General features: G+C 44.0%; 1 protein-coding gene across 6 annotated transcripts in view; it reads left to right on the top strand.

Annotated features, from left to right (window-relative positions):
* Positions 1 to 23,182, top strand: part of CFAP161 (cilia and flagella associated protein 161) — an 88,680-nt gene that overhangs the window by 60,513 nt on the left and 4,985 nt on the right. For 2 of the 6 annotated variants that reach the window (XM_032469364.1, XM_032469366.1), the window contains 6 exons: positions 12,692 to 12,787; positions 16,416 to 16,539; positions 17,197 to 17,370; positions 18,190 to 18,279; positions 18,451 to 18,683; positions 19,886 to 19,970. In XM_032469364.1, the coding sequence (XP_032325255.1) occupies positions 17,236 to 17,370; positions 18,190 to 18,279; positions 18,451 to 18,683; positions 19,886 to 19,970 (543 nt within the window). In that variant the 5' untranslated portion in view covers positions 12,692 to 12,787; positions 16,416 to 16,539; positions 17,197 to 17,235. Of the gene's footprint in view, positions 1 to 12,691; positions 12,788 to 14,956; positions 16,304 to 16,415; positions 16,540 to 16,656; positions 17,031 to 17,193; positions 17,371 to 18,189; positions 18,280 to 18,450; positions 18,684 to 19,885; positions 19,971 to 23,182 lie in introns of those variants that run through there. The other 4 variants (XM_032469365.1, XM_032469367.1, XM_032469363.1 and 1 more) reach the window with 4 other exon arrangements.

A 23,182-nucleotide genomic window follows, 5' to 3' on the forward strand; every position in this document is an offset into this window, starting at 1 on the left:
GAGACAAGGCAGCCAACTTAGAACTGAAGAACGTAAGAGTTTTCTCTGTGGTCGCCACAGACCTGAGCCCTTGGGTGTCAGAGACGTTCTCTGGACCTCGATTCCTCCCATACAAAGGAAGAGGATCATCTGAGATGGTCGACTGCCTTCTTTCTTTCCTGTCTGTGAAACTCACAGATGGACACCCTAAGGCTCCCAGTCCCGCGTGAGGCAGAAAATAGGGGTCCTTGCCTGCTGTTTTGGTAGTCTCAGCGTTGAGTCTGCCGGCTGAAAAAAAAAAAAACAACACAACCTAAAAGTTGAGAATTACGTTTTATTTGGCGGACTTGCTGAGGAGTTCAGCCCGGACGCGGACTCTCACATCGCTCTGAGGGGTTGCTCTGAAGATGTAAGAGGGGAGCCAGGGTTTTTGCAAATATATAGGTAGTCGGAACATCAAAAGATTACTGCTAATTAAGGAAAACCAGACATCTCTAGCTAATGAATTGAGCGCTTTTCTATGTATGGGAAGATGCAAGCGTCTGGGCTTACTAAAATTATCCCTTTGATATGCACCTTAGCTATCTAGGGTCAGTACCCTGTTTTTCTCAACTCTGAATCCCCTCAGGGTGACCGACGGCTTGATGGCCTCAACATCCTTTGTTTGCTGAAATGGCAGGCGACACTCTTTTGTCCACAAGTTGTTCCTTCAGACCCGGAGCCTGGTGTTACTGTCCTGAACTGCGTCTTTCCCGAGTCTCTTTCCTTGTCTGTCATGGCGTCTGTGTGGCTCCCACATTTCTCTTGAGTCTCCTCTGAGGCTAATCAGGACTGGGCGTGCCCTGCGGTGAATAGTGGGTTCCTCGACATCAGCCATGGAAGGACAGACGCTGGCTGTCCTTGACGCAGAGCCCTGCCCGCCTCAGCGCATACGAGCCCCTCTGGAGTCTGCCCCTTGTCGGGGGATTCTTGTGTGAGCCCCTGGCTCACTCCCTGCCTCTGTCTGCCTTGAGCTGTTGCAAGCCGGCCACCAAGATCTTAAAGATGGATTTAAATGAGATCTTTGAAACCTGATATTAAACGAACTCATATCAATTTTTTTTTTAAACCAAGTTCTCAAGACTTCTACAAATATAGAAAAAGCCCTGGATATGGGCCACGTTATCTCATTTCCTTGCAGAAATCCCATCTCTCTGAACTGTGTTTGAACACAAGAATTGCCCATCTGAGGACGTTTGCTTCCTTTGAACAAAGCCGGTTGGAGATGCTGCTCATTGTGTTACCTCATGTCTGTTATATAAGGACTCACTTGATAAATTTCTCCTTGAACACGGTGCCAGGAAAAATTTCTCTTTCCAATCTGATTCCAAAGTTATTGTACAATGCAAAGTATATGAGCCAGCACGTTTCCCTTTCATCCAGGAAACTCAGAGATAAATCCAGCAATCATTTGTAGTAAACAACTCATCCCAGGTGCCTTGAAACACATTGTTCTCTTTTACTCTAATTTTTCGCGTGGTGTTCAGTTTCTAAGGCTTCCTTAGACTCTTCTGGGAAAGAGTGAGGTGTAAATGTCCCCCCAGTAAATCCATGCGCACATACACATATACATGACATCCACGCCCCCCCTCCCCACCCCCGTCCTTTTCTTACCATCACCACTGCCATGGCCCTGGTCCAGGCTAAATGCCAGGCACTGGGAGTGCAATGATGAAATGGCACTGCCTGTGAATTGCTTACAGTTGGTCTATCGTGAAGATAAGCAGTTGGACCAAGAACTTGAATGTAAGGCAGAACAGAGTCAGTTCTGACATCCAGGGACAAAGAAAAGGCTGGAGGAGTTCTGAAGAAGAGAGAGTGATTCGGGGAAAGGACACCAGAAGGGGGAAGGCTTCCTGGAGGAAGGACATTTCAACTAGACTGGGGAGGATGGAAAAGATTTCCAAGGCGGAGGTAGAGAAGGAAGAACATTTCTGACCAAGGGAACAGTCTAAACAAAGAATAGTGGAGGGAAAACAGATTCCCCCCCACATTTGGCAAAAACATTAGGAATCGAGATCAGCTGGCAGTTGGGACCCATGGAGGAGGCATTGGGAGTGGAGGATAATATTCTTTTACAGTGATATCTACTTTGCCATTGGCAAACAGAACTTGGATCCAATATACCTTTTTTAAAGTTTCATCTCTGGAAATATAGGAGGATGGGGTTCAAAGGGCCAGGCTTGTAAGGCTTACCTTGGAAATAAGAATCAAAATTTTGTTTTTTTTTCCCTTAAGGGGTGGGTGGGGGTGTTGGCCAGGAGGAAAAGGAGGAGCCCCTGCGTGTAAATTAAAGCAGCGGTTCCCTTAACAACGCCTGCAGATGGGTGGATTTCCATGCAGCCGGGTTCTCAGTTCCTTTTCTGTGGCTGAAGAGGAACAATGAGGGAGTGAGGGATAAGCAGTGATGTTTATCTTTCCAGCTCTGGACTTGCAAATGCTGGAATCCCCCAGGGTTGGGAAGAATGGGTGTGGGCACTTCCCACCATTGCTGAAGGCGGGGAGATGTAGCCAGTCCCCTGGGGACGAGGGGGTGTGATTTCCTCCCAAATAGGAAATTTATCTCCTGAATGGGAGGCTGCAGGGAGTCATCATGGACTTATCTCCAGAAGCAGATGACCAGAGAGGAGCCCTGCCCGGTCCTTTACCCCAAAGGGAACGAGTTAGCCAGAGGAGGGAGAGTGAGGGTCACCAGCTGAGGACTGGAGACCAGGAGCTCACCTGCTTTCATTTGTGTGTTAATGAAGGAGTCTCGCTGCCAGACTCTTCCAGGACCCCCAGCAGGACCCAAGCAGCCCCTCTCAGGATGCTCCATGACTTTGGAACTGGAGGAATGAAGGTCCCTAATGTCACTGAGAGCAGAAGGGAACTTTGGTCCTTTCTTCCAACTGAGTCCAGAATTCTGGAATGAACCTCTCCTTAAAAATTGCGCTCTGGAGATTCCGAAAGCCCCACAAGTAGCCTGACCTGCACGTCGGTCTGCTGAGTTGAAGCATCCTCTTAGCACACTTAGAACAACAGCAGGAAGCACCCCCCCCCTTTTACAGATGAGGAAACTGAGGCCAGAGCGGCTAAATGTCTGTTAAGTCAAACTTATTAATGACATCACTTCACAAATCCTTATTTTTAAAAATCTATTTCATTAGACATAAAAGTATGTTGTACTGTCATTGCTATCATGTTTCTAACGGTTTTTCCTTTTATTTATACCAGTAATTAACTTCTCTGCATCCATTTTGTCATCTCTAAGCTGGGGGTAATCTTTACCTCATAAATATGTGAGATTAAACTAAATAAGATGATGCATATAAAGCATTTAAAACACTTTGCAGGTATTCAGTAAAAGTTATCATAAGGAGAGAAAATTTCCACTTTTAATTTCTTACACCCCTGCCTGACTCCCAGGCTTTTGGTACAGTCTGGGATTTTTGACTATAAAAAAATTTACAGTTTAATGTTCATTATTATTAAGTATTTTTTTTCTTCAAGAATGATATAACAGTGAATTATTTTGTCAGTCTATCCACTATAATTATTTCATCTTAGTTCTATGCTTTTTTTATGCTTATAGAATACATATATTTTCAGTGTTTGTATAATCTTAAGTCATTTTATAAAAGTCTTACTATTTTTGAGTTCTTTAACTTAATTTATAGCCCAGTTACATAATATTTTTAAAGAAAGTTAATTAAGAGGCATATTCTGCACTGATACATACTTGGAGTGTCTTTCTGTTGCTTTAAATCATGACCAACAACTTGCTGGGTTTTGAAATCTTGCTTTCCAGACTTTTCTCCGCTCAGACTTTTATTGGTCCATTAGGTGAGGAGTTAGGCCAGCTCCATTTTTATTCCTTTGCCTGTGAACTTTTCTGTGCCTAGATGATTATAGGCATCTTCCTTTATCTTTGAAATAATAATTTTTTAAAACGTCTCCACTTTTGATCTCTTGAGAGTTCTCATTCTCACCAAACAGAGGCTTAAGTTGGCCAGGTATTTTTTTCCCCAAATATGCATTTTGCGATCCCCTGGGTCCCCAGTTGATTTGTCCTGAATGTGGTGACTCCTTTTGTTTCCCATGGTGGAGGGCTGGCTGATCAAGTCTGTGTTTCTCGTTCAAGGCTTTGGCCACCAGCTTGGTGGCTGAAGGAGGGGGTTTAGGAAATCCTTAGATCTGTATGTTTTGTTTTTCATGATGCTACTTTACTGGGGCAAAGTTGCTGTATCACATTTCTGATCAATTCTAGCTTCCTTTTGTGAGTGGGTCCAGCTAGGGCTGGTAGCCAACAGAAAGAAGCAGGTAGTCCAGGGGCAGAGCCTAGGGACTGGCTTTTATGCCAAATATTTATCCTGAATTGTTGAATAATGGTGGTGTTGTGGGGGTGATGTCTGGTGTCTGAAGGGAAGGGAATCTGGGGAAGCCACTGGAGCAGAGGGACACTTAGGGGTCAACAGCTATTTGCCCACTGGTATGGAAGCAGATCAATATGTTAAAATTGGAATAGTCAGGCCAGTGCATGTCCAGCCCCTAGTGTTAGGGATGACTCCTTTGCTCTGTTCCCCCAGGTTCTCCATTAGTGACTTTGCTTGCTTTGGGTCCTTCTGGCAGGGATGCTTTGCAATGCTGCTTCAATACCAGTGGCATCCTCCAAATCCTCTAAAGACAGTGACTGGGCATTCTCCAGGGATCTAAGCGTATGCCTGGACCAGCCTCACCATACTGCAGACTGGAGCCCTGCTCTCTTCCACGGTAAAAGGTGTAGCTCTGAGGGTAGTTTGGGGGATGGCAAGTGCCATCTGGATGTTGAACCAAGCGTGGCATTTAATTGTGACTGAATCTTATCCTCTCCCAGAGCTGAGCCAGAGAATGGCTCCATCACATGGCAGTCCAACTGTTAGGAGAAAGGTGCCAGGAATTACAGATTTATTTGGCATAAACAGTAACAGTGCTCAGAATATTCTCACCCAGGGAGATGATCAGGAAAATCATGGCCATGATCTTGGCACCTGAGCTGTGGCGTGAGGGTTGGTTCTGAGAAGCTGCTGGACTGGGTCCTGGCAAGTTTCTCTAGTCCAGTTCCTGCACAAGACCTCTTGCAGGAAACGTGGGAGGAGATGGTCTCTGCAGAGTGTTCCATAAATCCAATATGGAATTGGCTCACAGAAATTCTTTAGACATTTGGATTGCTTCTGGAGAGAGCAGGCTGCTGTCTTTGGCGGACAAACCCAAAGGGTCACTGGCTTAGCTTGCAGACACCTCAAGATCCGGGGCTGATAGGCTAAGACAGGGCATGGGGCAAGGAATGAAGTTGGTGTTGGATCCTTAAACTGAGTATTCGTTCAGAAGGGAAGAATTCGGTCTATGGGATTGACTACAATGAGGAGGTGGCAGGTAGGCATGGAACATCCTAAGGGATGAGAATAAAGGACGGTTACTGAGAGTTTGCCAGACAGGCCGTCAGGGAGCATCTATTAAAGGACCAGATAGCTCAGTTTACTGCAGAACTGTTAGCTGGAGGAATGGGAAGCATGTCGCGATGATGGCGATGACGATGGTTATCACAGGCAGCATTCGTTGAGCACTTAGCGTGAGTTTGGCGTTATTCAAATCCACTGACTCACTGACTTGTTGCAATAAGTGAACAAGGGAGGGAGTATTACTATCCCCATTTTCTAGATGAGAAAATAGAGGCATAGAGAGGGGAGAAAAAAACCTATTCAAAGTCACAGAACTAATAAGTGATGGAGTCGGTTGTCAAGTTCTTTTCCACTGATGAAGAATGAGCAAATAGATTCCCAAGGAGGTAGTGTAAATCAGGAATTTTTCTGCAAAGCAGAGAAAATAGCAGTAGAATTTGGCATGAAAAACAGGGATTGGCTCAATCAAATACTACCAGGAGGCATCCAGAGACAGGCGTTTTAGTCAACTTCTTCCCCCAATTCTTCATTCTCCCACGAATGCAGTGAAGCTGGGTGGCCAGAAAGTTGTGGCAGGGGGCGTGGAGCCGTGGAGCCGTGGAGCCGGCTTCGTAGACCTTAGTCAAGTCTTGTTGACAACTGAACAGAGGCAGGCTGAAGTGCTGGCGGCTGCTTTCAAGACAGGGGATTCGGAAGCTCTTGGTGGAGCAGGTAGGATTGAAATGAAGTTTAAGATCACCCACAGTTAGGTGGACCCGTATTTTGTTACCACTGTGGGAGGGATGGACGTGTGAGGGCAAGCTAAATCCTCTCAAAGAATCGGTCCTCAGTGTAGACTAGTTGTGCCTTTTAGAAAAGAGTTTCAGATCAGGGGCTCTGGCTGGCTGGAGTGGTAGTCTGTTAGGTCCAGCGCTGTCCAGCTGCTCCAGATTCCTCCTGCAGAGCGGCCGCCCTGACAACCGAAGCCCTTCACACTGGGGTTGGCAAGGCCATGGGCAGTGACCCAAGAACAGAAGGGAGGGAGATGCTGGACTTGTAGGTCATTTCCACCTCATTCTATGAGAGGTAATTGGTCCATGCTCCCTGAAAAGAACCTACATGTTGGTGAACCTAGGATATCTGGACAAGTTGTGAGAGAAATAGTGGGCAGGTTGTGTCTGGGTCTGGTAGGGGTAGCTGAGTACGCTTCTCTGGAAATTCTGGTCCTACTGTTGTTGCCAACGGGCTGGGGATTTGGGTTCAGCCCTGGTGCCAACTTCTGCTTCAAGTGCCAGCTAGTGTGTGAGGTCAGATAGGAGCCGAGGACAATGGGAACTGGTTCCCTCTCCATAAGGGAGGAAATGGGCTTAGATAGCTCCAGCCTGAACCGTGGCAAGTCTCAAGACATGGAAAGACACATTCAAAGGGAAACTAGGAGCTGCAGGGCAGGTGTTTTCTCCCACAATTGGGCCTTAGGTTGTGCCAAAGGAATGCAGCAACCCAAGAAAGACAAGGCACACTTCTGACCTTCTATGGAATGTTCTAGAATGATTGCTTTTGGCAATCACACACCGAAGAACCACGTAAAAGAATTCTTTCCAAATGTTTTACATCTAAGTCTTAGACTTTTCCAACCTGCAAGTTTGGAAAAATTAAATCCATGCATTATGCCCCCCAGTCACGAGCTAGAAAGTGTTTGGTTTAAGGGCGGGGTGTATTAGCTGTTGAATTCCAGGATGGCTAGGGAATAGAGACCGGCCAGAGAGCTGCTCCTCACCATGAATGAAGCAGTGGGACCATGGCCTCTGGGGGCATGGCCAACAGGGAATGTGAACTTTGAAGATGGAAGAGTGTTAGGAAGGGTAAGCAGGATGGTGGCAGGCTATGATGACATCAACTGCTTCTTCCTTTGACATCCGGACATCCAGACATCATCCATAAAGACACTATATTCACAAGCTAGAGTTAGTGGATTTTTTTCCCCCTAACACAGGGCAGAACAGAGAAGGCAGACTCGGGGGACCCCTAAGTGTTTCTAGGCATCCATCTAAGCTTCTGTGCATGGGTATCATTGTATACAATTTTACATCAATAGTGTCATACTGTATATGGTATTTTCTAGCTTGCTATTTACATAGCGTATTGGTTTCCTATGATGACTGTGACAGATTGTTACAAACTCTGGCTACAGCAGAAATTTATTCCCACACCGTTCTGGAGGCTAGAAGCCTGAAATATAGGTGTTGGCAGGGTTGCTTCCTTCTGGATCCAAGGGAGAATTTGTTTCATGTCTCTCTTCTAGCTTTTGGTTGTTTCTGAAAATCCTTGGTGTCCCTTGTCTTATAGATTCATCACATCAGTCTTGGTCTCCATCTTCATGTGGTGTTCTCCCTGTGTGTCTGGATCCAAATTTCCCTCTTATAAGGACACTAGCCATTGGGTTAGGACCCTCCTTAGTTTAATATGACCTCTTTTAAACTTCATTACATCTGGTAAACATAAATTCAGGGGTGGAGGACACCATTCAACCCAGCACATATGGGCGTCTCTTTATGTAAATAAATATAGATGTCTATTATTATTTTTAAGGGAAGTATAATATTTCACTGGAGATATGTATCATAATTTACTTAAACCAGTTTCCTGTGGATTGATATCTAGGTTACTATATTTTTCTCTTTGGCTATTTTCAGGCATCCGTTTGATATACACCCATGTGATTGACTTTATACTTGTAGAGTTGTTCTTTTTAGAGAAATACTGTAAATAGTGTTGGTGATCCAAAGGGCATGCACTTTAAAAAATGTTAATTATTCATTTTTGTTTGTATTTTTCAGGGGGGGAAGTAATTAGTTTTTCTTTACTTATGTATTTTTTAATGGTGGTACTGGGGATTGAACCCAGGACCTTGTGCATGCCAAGCACACACTCTGCCACTGAGCTATTACACTCCCCCACAAAAAGGGCGTGCACTTTTGTTATCTTGCCATCTCTTGACTGGGGCCTTCAAGCAGGGCCCCAGCGGTGGATGAGAGGGATCGCAGGTTGTGGGCTGTCTTCTTGATACGCCAAATGTGGGAGTCTGCAGGCGATTCCATGGCCGCCCCGGTAGCTCATTTCAAGGCCACAGAGAGCTCCATATCTGACACACAGTAGGCATTTCATCAGTGTTTATCAAATGAATGTGGGTATTTATGGAAAACCAACATTTTCCAGGGAAAAACAAATAAGGCTGTTTTGAATGCTGCACGGGTAGAGAGAGGAAATTTCTGCATATTCTACGGTGATTTTTCTTTGGGAACCAAACACATGGGGAGGATAGGAGAGCAGATGCTTTGGGGAGGAGAGGGTCCTGTTCTGGCACTGTCGTCATGTTGGGGCCTGTAACCACCATCTGTGGGAATGTTCAGCAAAGGGAACAGCTTCTGCAGTGAGATGTGTTCTGACTTCGGTTCACAAGGCTGGGGTTGGACCAGGGTGGCAGCGGCCAGCCCTCATCTAGGGCTCAGCATGGTTTTCCGACTGGATTGGATCGCAATTCCTCCATCTGCTCATCCTGTCCCAGGGCACCCAAGTTATAGGAACAGAGAAATCCATTTATCAAATAAGCACTAGCCACCTCCTGCCCCCGGCATTGGCTGGAAGGAGTGTGCCTTGGTTTGTGGGTGTGGATGGAGGGCCTGCTGGGGGTCTGGGAAGATGTCCTGGGTATTCAGGAGGCAAGAAAGCAGCTGAGCACAGTAGGGGCACTCCGGCAGCTGGCTGGCAGACATGAAGGAAGAGCAGTTCACCTGGGACAAATAGCAGAGGGCTTCCTGCCTGCCCCCAAGATTCAGAGCATGCTGGGAGCATGAGAGGAAGGAATCCTATTAATCAGGCCATGATGCTGGGGAAATTGAGGCCTGCCTAATGCTGCAGCTCATTTCAGAGTTCATGTGAGCTCTGGGTGAATCAAAGGCTGTAGCTGACAAGAGATTGCCAAGTCCACGTGCAAAGTCTCAGTGGTGGATGGGTGGTGGGTGTAGCTGGGCATTTTCAGGGAATAACGTTTATGACTGTAACTAAGGGTAAGCATGCTTGTGCTGGACTGTACTAGAGATGGTCCCAAGGGAGCTGGGAAAGAGGAATACATACCTGAGCAATTCTTTGATGCAACATGTGCTTTTGAACACCTACTATGTATTAGGAGCTGTGCTAAGTGCTAAGGGACAAAAAACAAAAACAAAACCAAAAACAAAACCTGTCCTCATGGAGCTTACACTGGTCCAAATTTCTCATTGCCAAGAAAAACTGCTAATGATAGCGATTTGCAGCAAAAATACAAAGTGTCTTGAGAGCCAAGGGAGGGGCAAGCGGCTCCATTCAGTCTGGGGGTGTTGTTGAGGGAGGTGGCCTTTGGGATTGTCTTTACGAGTGAATAGTAATTACATGGGGAAGAAGTGTCTTGAGTAAGAAAACCCAAATAGAGGAAACATCAAAGGCGATAAAAGCATCCCGTTGGGAAACCTCATATATTCTGGTCCTCTTAGAACATGATGCAAAACAGTGTTACAGGAGAGGAAGCTGAGACTATTACAAGTAGACAACGATTTAGTAGGCTTTTGACATTTGACTGATTCTTAATCCCAGTGTTTATCATTTCTAGGGAAGATGCTTTATAATTTCTAGAAGCCCAATTTAGCAGCTCCCTTTGGGATCAGAGACCCACTTGTAAACCAGGGTCTCCCGTCCTGAGCCCATAGGCCATCTTGTCTCTGTCTGTAGACACAGTAGACACTAACATTTTCCTTAAGGACAAAAACCTGTACCCATGAGGTGCCACACGAGGGCGCAGTTGCCCAATTATGTTATAAAGCTCCCCTCCAAAGAAAGGTCAGAAAAGACCTTGTCCTCACAAGCACTTCTGGATGACAAACTACCAATGAGCATGAGAAAAGGTCCAACGGGACTGTAAAAAAGCTGCAGATATCGCTAAGTGAGGTGCTTGGAGGGGTTCGAGCAGAAAATTGGCTCCGATTCGTGGTCCCAACTTCTTGACCCACTGAGACGTTTTACCTCCTGTTGTGACACAGGTCGGAGCTTTAGTTTAGGTGTGGAACGCCACTGGGCCAGAAGGGCTTCAGAGTTTTGTTTTTATGATTACAAAAAAATTGCATGCTCATTCCAGGAAAAAAAAAACAACGCATGCTCATGTGGAAAACCTGATACCCCCTCCCCATCAGCTATGAATGTATAGTCTATATATGTGTATAGATTATATATGTATAAATTATGTAGATGACACATGCGTATGATTATACATGGTGTTTTATGTGTCGCATGTGTGCATATTTACATATGACTGTACACATGGATCATGATATGTTTATAAACTATATTACTTTTTCCTATGAATGCACATTTTAAACTCTTTTTAATACATTAAAATACTCATTTAAAATGGATGTCTCACATTATAAAACTTACATCTTACAAGACTCTTGGCAAACTCACTTTAACTTACTATATTGTGAACATCTCCCAAATCGTTAAATATTGCTCTTATGCCATGATTTTTATTAGTCGCATAGCCTTCCAAAACATACATCCTCTATGATTTACTGAAACAACCCGTTATTATGGGACATTTGAGTTGTGGGTTCCTTGCCATTTTTTTCCGGTTAAAATAAACATCTTGGTACAATATCCTAGAGATATGTAGTACATTTATTTTTCAGGCTTTTGATAATGTCATGCAAAATTGCCTTCCAGAATCATGGCTGCAGTTTCAACAGCAGCAGATGAGAAGGCTTCCCAGACATTCTCAGGGTGTTCATCAGATTTTGATAAATAGCGTGTCCCTGCCTTAGTTGAAGCCACCATTTAGTGTAACTCACAGAAGTCCCTAGAAGGACATTAGAAACAGAAATTTGACAGCCCAAGGATTGTTGTGCATGTAACTTCTCTCTCCATTTCCTGGAGGGTGTGACAGTTGTATGATTCAGGGAGCATTGGACTTGAAGGCAGTGAGTCCAGGGCTCTACCCAGGGCCAGGCACTGGCCCTGGCTTTGTGTTTTTGGGCAGTTCAGGCCACCCTCCTGGCCCATGGATCTCACCCTAGGACAGGGGAGAATGATGCCTTTATAGATAATGAACTCCCCCATACAGAATGTTTCTACCACGCAGAGCTCTGAGGTTCAGCATTACCTCCATCACTGTCTATTTGTGAATTACATACACGCTTCACCTCCCCGCTTCTGACTTGGCGCCTCAGAGTCTAACGGAGGAAATTAGGAGGAGTCCTGGGGTCACTAGCTGTCTGACTGTAGACACTTCTCTTTCCCTGGCTGGGTCTTGTTTTTCCATTTGCGAAATGATATCTCCCTTGAACTCCAAACTTATGAGTCTAGCAAACAGAAGACTCCTTGGTTAAGCCACTCTTGATGTCAGTCTTCCCAAAAAGATGAGTAGCAGTTTCTACTGAGTGCTTACTTACGTCCTAGGCACTGTGCCAAGGGTGTTACACGCACAGTCCCGTTTATGCCTCACAATAACCATAAGAAATGGGTATTATTATTTCCTCATTTCACAGGTGGGGAAACTGAGTCAAGGAGAGGTCGTGACTTTGCCTGAGGGTTACACAGCCTGCAGGTGGTTAGTTCTGGGACTTGAACTAGGACTGTTTGACTCCAGAGCTTGCATTTCAGATCACAGAGCTGGCCATGGAGGGTAGAATGATTTTCCATCCTCCTGGAATGGTGGTACCCACATGAAATGATATGTGCAAGGGTGGTGGGACACCTGGGAATGCTATGAAGATACAACACCATATTTTTCTCTGTTTTCTCTCCTTTCTTTCTTCCTCCTCTCTTCCTGTACTCTTGAGGTGGGTTTTAGTTCTGGCTCTGATGCTAACTTGAATATTTCCCATAAGCTCTCTGTGCTTCCGTTTCCTCATTTGTGAACCGAAGGGGCACTGTATCTTTTCCCAGCCGATAAAAAGGAACTGGAAATGCTGACGGTTTGAGGAAATGTGTCTTTACATTGACGCCCCCCCAGAGTTTCCTGGAACCGGCTCACTTCTTAACTGTGTCCCGTTGTACTGGAAGTGTCTGCATGGTTGTCTCGCTCCCAGAGCATGTTTGTAATTACTGGCTTTCACATAGCAAAAGAATAGTAGAAATGGACCCAAACAAATTAATCCTTGTTGCATTTTTAACCTTGCCCTCAATGTGTGAAATGCTTCTATTTGTATCTTTCTGAATTGGACAAAAAGCCAGAACTTTCTTTTGACCAGGAAGGCAAGATTAATGAATCAGTGATCAACAGATGAGTGGTCCCACGGACAGGGACTGGTGAGGGCTGGGAAGCAGAAAGAGCCCTGGGCTGCGAGGTAAGTGACATCGATTCCAGCCCCTGATTTTCCTCCCCAAGAACTCCAGGCACTGCGTAGTGGAGTCCCACTCTGTAAGCCTCAATTTCATCACCTGTAAAATTAGGCGTGGGACAAACTAGATTAGTGGTTTTTCAAACTAGGCTCTGTAGATGCTTAGTGACCCCCGTGGGGCACGATGGACGTCTGGGGGCTCGCTATTTGCATCTGTTTTATGTAATTCAGTTTGGTCTTGCTTTTGTTGGAAAAGGGGGGCTCCCTCACTTTATTTTTTAAATGTAATTAATTTATTTTTGGGGGGTAATTAAGTTTGTTTGTTTGTTTGTTTATTTTAATGGAGGCACTGGGGATTGAACCCAGGACCTCATGCATGTTAAGCATGCTCTCTACCATGGAACTATAGCTTCCCCCCACTTCCCTCACTTTAAAAGGGGGAAAAAGGTTTGAAATTAGTTTCTGGTGATTTTAAAAGAGAAAGACACTCCTGGAAGCTAAACATCCTCCTTGCTCTTTGTGGTCCAGAAAAGATGGCTGGCAGCCCCAATTCCATGTCTGTGGGAAGTCCAAAGTCCTCCCCAGAGAGCTTCTGTCCTGCTGGTCACCCCTTCCTCTGGGCACTGGGAAACTTGCTTTCTTCTTGCTCTCTTAGGCAGACAGTTTGGCTTTTCCTGGCTCCTGCTGCCAGACCTTGTCCTGGGGCCACCTTAGAGTTTCCAGACCCACCGGGGAGATGAGTAAAACAGAGCACACCCTCCTCAGAAGTCAGGATTGTAAACAGAAGGAAGTGTCCCCTGCTATCAGGACGTCAGAGCACTTGCCAGCCTATCACTCAAGAGGCCAGCTTTGATGGAGGGGGACTCCTGATTTCCTGCAAGATCGCCAAGAGCAATAAGGAAGGACAGAGAGCTCCTAGTCCCACAGGCTTGCCCCTGGGGTGAAGGCTGAGCTCTGATGCTGTATTTACAAGTGCAGTGTTGGTGGTCTGTTCCCCAGGGGTCTGATGTGACCAGAAGGGAAAACAGATGGAGGCAAAAAAGACGGGGAGACCCTTTCCCCGGCAGACACCACCCTCCGGTCTTTGGAGAGGAGCGAATAGATAAGATACTAACAAAACAATGATGCAGTTCTATCAGAACTTTTGGGAGTCTACCTACTTTGTCAAAGGACAGTTATTTAGGGGGAAAACACTTGCCAACATCCTTTTGGAGGAGTCTTTCCCGCATTGGCTGCTTGGCACCATGTTCACCTCTGTATGGACTTGCTCAGAATTGTGTCCTCCTTCTGACTCTCCACGAAGGCAGGGCCCGTGGTTCCCTTGTTCATCCCTGAGCACAGGGTTTGGGCTCGGTGACACTTGTTGGATGAACAATAGGATGGAGTCCCCTGATCCCCACCCCCATCCCCAGTCATTTTCCAAGTGCTCACCATCCTGACTTGAGCTGTTTTATCATTCATTTCTGCCCATCTACTCAAGCACACCCATCACCTCTCCCCAGGCTGTCTCCTAACCCAGCTTCCTGCCCCCGCCCCTACCTGGCCCTTCTGCCTGAAGCCCACAGCCTGTAGCCCCAGCAAACTTCCAAAGCTCAGTTCTGCCCTTTGGCGGTTTCCTCTTTTGAAACTGTCATGCTTTCTTCAACTTAAAGGGGAAAATCCACAGCTCTGGACTTGGTCCCACAGATCCCTCCCCATCTTCTCCCCACTCGTGTGCATTGCCATGTGCTCCTTTCTGGCCCCTAGAAGCTCCAGCTTCTCTGCTTCCGTGCCTGGCCGCATCCTGCTGCCTCTGTCTGGCAAGTGCTTACCTTGATTCTTTGATCTCCGCGTCCAAATCCTACCTGTTTTTCACATTATGTCATTGGAGCCTCACAAAATCTCTGCGTCAGAGTTCTTAAAAAATTGTTCTTAGAAGATGAGCCTTAAAAAATGTATTCCATGGTGAACTTAGCTCGGGCGACGCTGTTTGTGTTACCTTTCTGTGGATTTATAGTGAGAGCCATTACATTCAAGGCTCTGAAAAGGGCTGCGCCAAGGACAGCTGTTTAACCCAGCGTTTCTCAGACTCACACACAGCAGAGCTCTTTCCCCCTCCCATCTCCATTAACAGACCAGAAATGCTTCCTACAGAGTTATCAGTAAAATAATCCTTAACCGTTTTTATTGATGAAGATACTGAGGCTCAGGGAAAAAAATGCTTGCACAAGCTGAGTGATTCAGTTCCATTTTTTTTTCTTTAAGACACAGTGATGACCTACCGTGTTTCTTGTCCAATGAGGACTTGAAAACTTATTTTCCAACGCCTGGAAGTTCCTTGCTTCTAGGATGATAACTCTCATTTCTCTTTCTCAATATCTGAACTTTCTCCTACTTTTCTCAAGATGATCACGTCCAAGTATTTCTTTGGCTTTTCTTTCCCTGCCAGATGTTTCACAAGTAAGTAACAAAAGGCTCCAATTAAATTTTTCCAAGAGCCTCATCAAATCATGAAAAAAAATAGCAAATGAGTTTTCCAGTGTATACCTGGTTTATGTCAAAGTCACAATAACCATAAAAGGGAGGAGATGGTGTCCTAATTTAAAAAGATATTTATTGCTATATAGTGACCTGAGTAAATTACTCAGAGACTAGCGATGTATGTGTGCACTTCTATTTTAGTCTTAACTTTGAGGGGGTTTGAGGAAAGTGAAAATAAAATATACTATAATTACAATAACAGAAAGATTTTACAATTTTCACAAATGAAAGTAAAAATTAGTTAAAAAAAAAAAGAACGCCTCCTTGTATGTTTATAGTTTTATTATTATCACCTGACTTTTAAACTCTCCTGTGTTGTTAAGTTGTGAGAGGCTTCTTTATGTTACTTTGTTTATCATATTAGGATTTATTTAGAGGGTCAGGGGACCCTGTGCATGTTCAAGGCTGTTCCCCTGAAGAATGGCATCAGAGCAGGAGGAAGGTATAGCTCAGTGGTGGAGCACATGCCTAGCATGCAGGAGATCCTGGGTTCAGTCCCCAGTACCTTCAATAAAAAATAAAAACAAATAAATTGAATTACCTGCCCCCCCCCAAAAAAACCCCAGAACAAAGAATAGCATCAGACAACAACACACTGTTGGGGAATAGACCTCACCTAACAGTCTAGCCAAAGTCACGAAACAGGTACACAGATGCATAAGCCAGCAACAGGCACTGGGGGGTGGGAATCAGTATACAGAGTTCCTAAAATATGTTATCTAAAATGTTCAGTTTTCAACAAAAAATTATGAGACCTGCAAATAAACAGGAAGATGTGACCCATACCCAGGGAAAAGAGCAGGCTGTGAGAGGGCCCAACTGTCGGACTTAGTAGGCAAAGACTTCAAAGCAACTGTTATAAACATGTTCTAAGAAGTAAGGGAATTCATTTGTGCTCCACCCTGCAGCCTGCCAGCTCAAGTCCAAGTTCGGCTCCAAAGTCCCCCTTCCCTCAATCACCGCACATAGTTCTCTCCACTCTCCTTCTCACCATCCTCCAAGGTAGAAATGAATCTTTCTTTAAACTCCCGTGGCCCTTCATTGGCACAGCTGTAATCGCACTCATTCCATTCTTCATGAAGTAATTTGTTTTTGCGAATTCTCTTCTCTTTAGACTGGGGTTGCTGAAGGGAAGAAAGGTCCCACTGTCTTTCACTTCTGCCCTGTCTTAGAAGAAACTAAATAAAGGTGCATTACTGAACGCATTCAACCAGCCTCAAGCTCCAGGGAGTTCTGCGGTAACTGTTTACTTACTCATAAAACTGTATTTTGTTTAAAAAATGTTGGCTCCAGCGTATTCTGGTTTTATCAAGAGTTCTTGCAGATCATAGGCTTGTCCCTGCACTTGGAGACTGGGAGAGGGAGGAGGAATGCTGTAAAGTCTGTGAAAATGAGGACCACCTCAGAAACATTTAAACAAATATGCTAACATGATGTATTTCTTACTTTGGAGGCGGTGAAGTTTTGAGTCATTCTCCCTGCCTCCTTCCTTCTGTGTCATTTTGGTTTCCAAATTTCCACACGGAGCATGTATTGTCTTACGATGAGGCTGAAAATGCTGCTGCTGCTGATTATAAAAATAGGCTGCAAGCAACATATGCTTCCATTTCAAAACTCCTCTTCGCTGTCCCCCGAAGCAAGGGATACTCTACTTAAAAGCAATTTTCGTTTAAATTTTAAAAGAAAAAAAGTTAAAAATTTCTCTATAGCGAGCACTGAGGACAATGAGGTCTGTAGGCTTGAGTTTTTCTCTTGCCTTCTTTGCAATTAAATTCCAGAAAACCCTTAGGGTGGAAGTTGGGCGAGGTGTGGGGGTGGAGGGCGGTGACAGCCCCTGGAACGGGGCCGCGCCAGTACCCAGCGCGACTCGCGTGTTGTCACTTATTGGCCAGCAGGGTCCCGGACCTTGGCCAATCGCACGGGGCTGGGTCGCCATGGCGACGGGCACGCTAACACAGGCGCTGGCCCGCGGAAGCCTGTTCGCCGGAGAGCTGGGGACGATGGCGCGGAACCTGTACGGTCCACGAGTCCGGATGGGCAACTGGAACGAGGACGTCTACCTGGAGGAGGTACGGCGGGCGTGGCTGGGCGCTGCCCGCCCACAGCCCAGGACTCCCAAGTCCCGCCTAAATGCACGCCCCTGCTTTGAACATCCCAACGCTCCTTTCTCACCCAGCACATACCTAATGCCCCTAAAATCCCACCCCGCTCTGGACGCCCAAGGAATCGCGCTGGCCGTCCTGCAAACGCAGGTCTCAGGCCCTTGTTCTCTTCACACGCATCCCTCGGCCTCCCTCCCAAACTCTCAAGGCCCCTGCCTGTGCCTCAGCCTCACTAAGTTCCCCCATCCCCTGTTCCTAAAGACTTGCAGTCCCACAAGCTGCGGCCCAGGTGAGGAGGGAGGCTCCAAGCAGAAACCCTGCCGCCCCTCACTTGTCACACATGCTCTCCTGAGTGCCCCTTTTACTGGCCTTGTCGTCGCGCGTATGGTGGTCTTAACAAGACTCTGGGCCATCCTTTAGGAACTAGTTGGGTGGGTGGGGGTGGCCCCTTCCAGTGTCCATCGTCACACAGCTAGCAGAGACCTCAATGAGGGGGCACACGTGACCTCCAAAGGTTACTCATGATTGTCACCTGTTGGAGTAATCACAAGTAATGTTTCTTTTTTTTGTGTCTTTCTCATTTTTCTAAACATTCTACAATGAAGTGAAAATATTAAAGTAATGCTAAAAAATTTCCACCATTTCTCACTATGCTCACATTTCTTTTTCTGTTCTTAAATTTTGCTTTTCAACTTGATGTACTTTTGACCTAAAAACTCTTAAGTATCTGTATTATTCAGGACGATTGTTGACTCTTTGGGTTTCATTCATTTTCTCTTTAACCAGGAGCTCATGAAAGACTTCTTAGCAAAGAGGGATAAGGGACAACTTCTCATACAGAGAAACAGAAGACTAAAAGAGAACCTTTTGAGACAGGTAATTTGAAATTCGTGTTCTTTTTCAAAAGTCTGTGAAATTACACGTGAGTTATGTTAAGCTAGCAAAAATTCCATTAGTGAGTTATCATTTGGAAAAATACCATTTTTTCTCTTTAGAAACAAACCCAACAATGTTTAAAATTCTCTAAAACTCCTTTTTAAATTGTAGATGCAGCTTTCCGTATCTGAAGATGGATACGTTCACTATGGCGACAAAGTGATGCTTGTGAATCCCGACCATCCTGAGATAGAAGCTCATCTGTTTCTGGGCGGGGACCTGAGCCTGTGTATGACCCCAGATGAAATGCAAGTCCATCTGAGTGACGATTTAGAGGTGCCCTGTGGCCTGAGCGCATCTCAAACCAAGATCCCGGTTGGCAGAAACACTTTTACCATTTTGTGGTAAAGATACTTCAATTTCCATCTCATTTTCATCATAAATACCAGTTTTCACTTGTAGCTTAAGGATGCCCCGGGATTACAGCAAAGGTTATATGAACACTCTCTGTGATGCTCATCTTGCTTTCTTATCTTGAGAACTATTGTCAAGGGGCCTCTACAGTCCCTTTACTCTAAACATCAGGATAATGAGTAATTTGAGTTCAATTCAAAATGCTTAATTCAAAGGTATTGGATGCAGCGAGTTAAATTCACATGCTGTCTAGAAGCAAAGTGGGTTTTCCTAGCAACATTTCAGAATGCTCTGAGCTTATTTGAATGCTTTCATTGTTTTTAATGTTGCTATGTTATTTCTACATCAGAAATATATAGCTTAATGCAAGGTGGCAGAACGTGGGATTTGTTACTTAAAAATTCGTTGTCCACTAAAGATGTACTTGAATTTCTGAAAATGAGCTTTTAAATCCTTAGAGAATAGATACATAATTACAATTAAAAATCAGTTGCTTTCAGCTTGTTACTAAGCTGTGACAGCAAGTTTATATTACAGCGATGTAACCAGTCCTTTAAGTCTTTAATTTAGATTTCTTTTGAATACAGATGGTTTATGTTAAAACAACTTAAAAATTGATCACAATTTCTGTTTCCTGGAAGTTTAAGAGGGAAGACTGTACTAAATGCCTACAAATGTGTTACCTTGTTTCTCTCTAAAGATGTCAGTGCACTGGGGCTGTCATGTACAGAAAAAGGAATATAGTCAAAAATACCATAATAATTTTAAATGGTGACAGATGGTAGCTACATTTATCCTGGTGATCATCTCATAATCCTTCGTAAGTGTTGAATCACTATGTATACACTTAAAACTAAACTCAACATTATTTATCAATTATACTTCAATTCAAAAACAGATGTCAGTGTACTTAGCCCAGGTCATTAGTGTAGGACAGTGTGATGTGCTCAGTCCACCCTAGGCTCACCAAGCGGGAACGTTCCGTGTCTGACTATGTTGGGAGGCAGAGACTAGGTGCCAGCAAGATTTGAAGACCCAAAGAAAACACCTTTTGGTTAGTGACTTACTTCAGTTACAGTCCATGAATAGATGTTATTAAGAAAACTATGAACAAAACTGCATACACAAAAAATAGAGCTGTAGAATGATCCCAACACAGAGAATTTACATTATGCTCGTCCTCCACTGACAGTGCAGCTGGAGAGGTCATTGGTCAAGTCCTCAGATACGGGCAGAACTTTCGCCTCGGGATAGCAGGAGGATTTGAAGGCAGAATGGTGAGTCATCGAATTGCACGTCTACTTTGGACCCGCCATTTTTGTTTCCACGTGGGCTGATGGCTATTTACTGAAGTGGACAGAGAACCCTAGAGATGTGGGCTCCATCTCTGGCTTCTTTATGGTTTCAGCCTACAGCTTCTCCAAGGCATTTTTGGGGCAATTCCTCCCTTCTAATGTCACAAATTACAAAAATACATCCTTGCAAGCTAAAGAATAAAAAAAAAAACTTTTTGTAGTGCAGTTGATATAAAGCAAAAATGTATACCACCTCCACTTGTAAGTTAAATAACTGAATCCTATGATAATAATCTGACAGCTGTTTAATGTCACCAATGCTAACAAATTTGCATAATTCAGGGTGCATAAGTCCTTGCTGTTTACCTCCACCTTGGGGATTAGGTGGTGTAATAGAACCAGATGAACGTGGTTTGAATTCCAGCTGAGATGCATGCCTATGGGACGGGATTTTGGGTGTTATTTAAACTTTTTGAGTCTTTCTCATGTATACAATGGAGATTATTATGCCTTACTACATGTTTAAGTACTTCACATACATTAACTCACTTACTCCTCCCAACAAAGCTTTGATGTAGGGACTATTGTCCTCCTGTTTTACTGATGGGGAAACGGAGGCACAAGTTAAGTGATTTTGCTCCAAGTCATTTGGCTACTAAGTGGCAGAGCTGGTATTACACAACATTTTTAATTGAACCAGGGATTCCATTATTGTATGATGTGGCATTATTATTATTATTATTATTATTATTATTATTATTATTATTATTATTATTATTATTATTATTATTATTATTATTATTATTATACCACTAATAAAACCAATGCTGGCAATTCAATTCTGACACACCATAGATGATAAGCTGTAGCCTGATTTTATTTTTTTAGTCCTTTTTTAAAATTGAAGTGTAGTCAGTTTACACTATTGTGTCCAGCAATAATGGCGTACAGCATAATGTTTCAGTCATACACATACATATTTTCCTTTTCATTATAGGTCACTACAAGACACTGAATATAGTTCCCTGTGCCATACAGAAGAATCTTGTTGCTTATTTTATATATAGTAGTTAGTATCTGCAAATCTTGAACTCCCAGTTTATCCCTTCCCACTCCTGTTCCCCTCTGGTAACCATAAGTGTGTTTTCTATGTCTGTGAGTCCATTTCTGTTTTGTAAATAAGCTCTTGTGTGTCTTTTTTTTTTTTTTTTTAGATTCCACATATAAGTGATGTCATATGGTATTTTTCTTTCTCTTTCTGGCCTCCTTCACTTAGAATGACAATCTCCAGGTCCATCCACGTTGCTGCAGATGGCATTATTTTGTTCTATTTTATGTGCAGCCTGATTTTAAATGTGGCCATTAGAGGGAATGCCCAATTGTTGAAAGAGGAGAGTTAATCATCACTGTCTGATCCAGAGATTGGCACTGCTAACCTCTGGCTCGTTTTCTTTTATAAAGGGAAAGAGAAAAGTCTTAAAATATAGGGAAAATTACAGGCACTACAACATTTAGATTTTTTTTTCTTGGTCTCTCTCCGCCTTTTTTCTTCCTCCTTTTCCCACCTCTCTCTCCCATCTCCTGTCTCCTCTCGCCTATAAATCATCTGCCCTTTCCTGCTCATTGACTTGGGTTTCCATATCTGCTCTTCCACAGATTGGAAAATCTCATCATGTTTGTTGCCAGTATTTCCTCCCATTTGTTACTTGGCTTTTAAGTTGCAGTTGTTTTAATCAATTTTTGAGTAAAGTCTTTCAGTGCTTTTCTTTGTCATTCCTTCCATCTCTCAGATCCTTTGAAGTCTGCTCCAAAGATATGATAAAAAGAACTTGTGTTAATTTTTAGATGTCTGGAGTTTAACTATTGCTTAAGTCTATTCTTTCATCCACTTGGGATTTATCTTGATAAGGGGTTTATGTGAACATCTAAATTTCCCCCAAGTGACTAGTCAGTCATATCGTGTTATTTCTCGACTAGTGATTCCTTTCTTCACTGACACGCTGCATATATTAAATTAGCATATATGGTTGTTTCTAAGCTTCTTATTTGGATCCATTGAACTGGAGATGTTCATTTTTATTCTAGGACTATAGCTTTACGATACACTTCGACAACTTGTAAGACGAGTTCCTTCTCATTACACTTCTTTGTCTGAATTTATGTCAGGAATTGATCTTTCAGTTAAACATAGTAATAATTTTTTTCAAGTCCCTCTGCCCCCATGGGGGAAGAAAATCGCTTGGCATTTTGATTGGCATTTGTACAATTAAGAAAACTCACATATTTGGTAGCTTTACAATATTTGTTCTTCCAAGATGTCTCTCCGTTTATTCAATTATTCCTTTATATCTCTTTAGAGTTTTGTGGTTTTCTTCACACAGATCTTACACTGGTCTGGTCAAGTTTATTCCTTGGTATCTTCTATTTTGGAAGCTGTTGAAGGGAAGCCCTTTTGACAGTTGCAGCAAAAATATAAGAAAGACGTTGATTTTTATACTCACCTTTGATGAAGTCACTTACTCTTATTAATTCTAGTTGATTCTCTTATGACTCCTAGGTATGCAGTCAGTCAGTTCATCTTGAAATGACGACACTTTTATCTCTTAAGTTCTCACATCTCTTATTTCTGTTCCTTGTCTTCGAATTAGCAGGCACCTCGGGGTATTTATAAAAAAATCTGGTGATAGAGGCCTTCTAGATTTGTTCCTGATTTTATTATTATTTTTCTTTATATTAACAAAGTTTGTGGTCTGAGATAGATATTACTTGCCATTTGAGGTCCCGGTTTTCTTGATGCTCTGACTGGCACTGTCATTCTCCGCATCAGCCAGGGCCAAAGCCATAGTGTATCCTGGACCCATCTCTTTCCGCCTCACATCCAGCTAATTGTCAAGTCCCATGGCTCTCCTTTCATAATGCGACTAGGCCTGTCTTTTTGTTCCCAATGCCGGTACCTCAGTCCAGGACCCTGTGGCTTGATTGCTTTAGTCTATCCTGATTTCATCCCATGCTAGCAGGGTGCTGTTAAACTGATCCTTTAGAGCTCAGCTCTGCTCAGCTCTCATCTCATTGAGAAGTCAGTGGCACCTCTCCACGGCCCTCTGAATTCAGTGCTGCTGTTTACTGTAGCCTTCAAGCCCTCTGTAATATGTGCCCACCCTCCCTGTCCACGCTCGTCCTCTCTGGCTCCCTGG

Source organism: Camelus ferus, chromosome 27 (assembly GCF_009834535.1).
Source record: "Camelus ferus isolate YT-003-E chromosome 27, BCGSAC_Cfer_1.0, whole genome shotgun sequence".
In the NCBI taxonomy this organism is placed as follows: Eukaryota; Metazoa; Chordata; class Mammalia; order Artiodactyla; family Camelidae; genus Camelus; species Camelus ferus.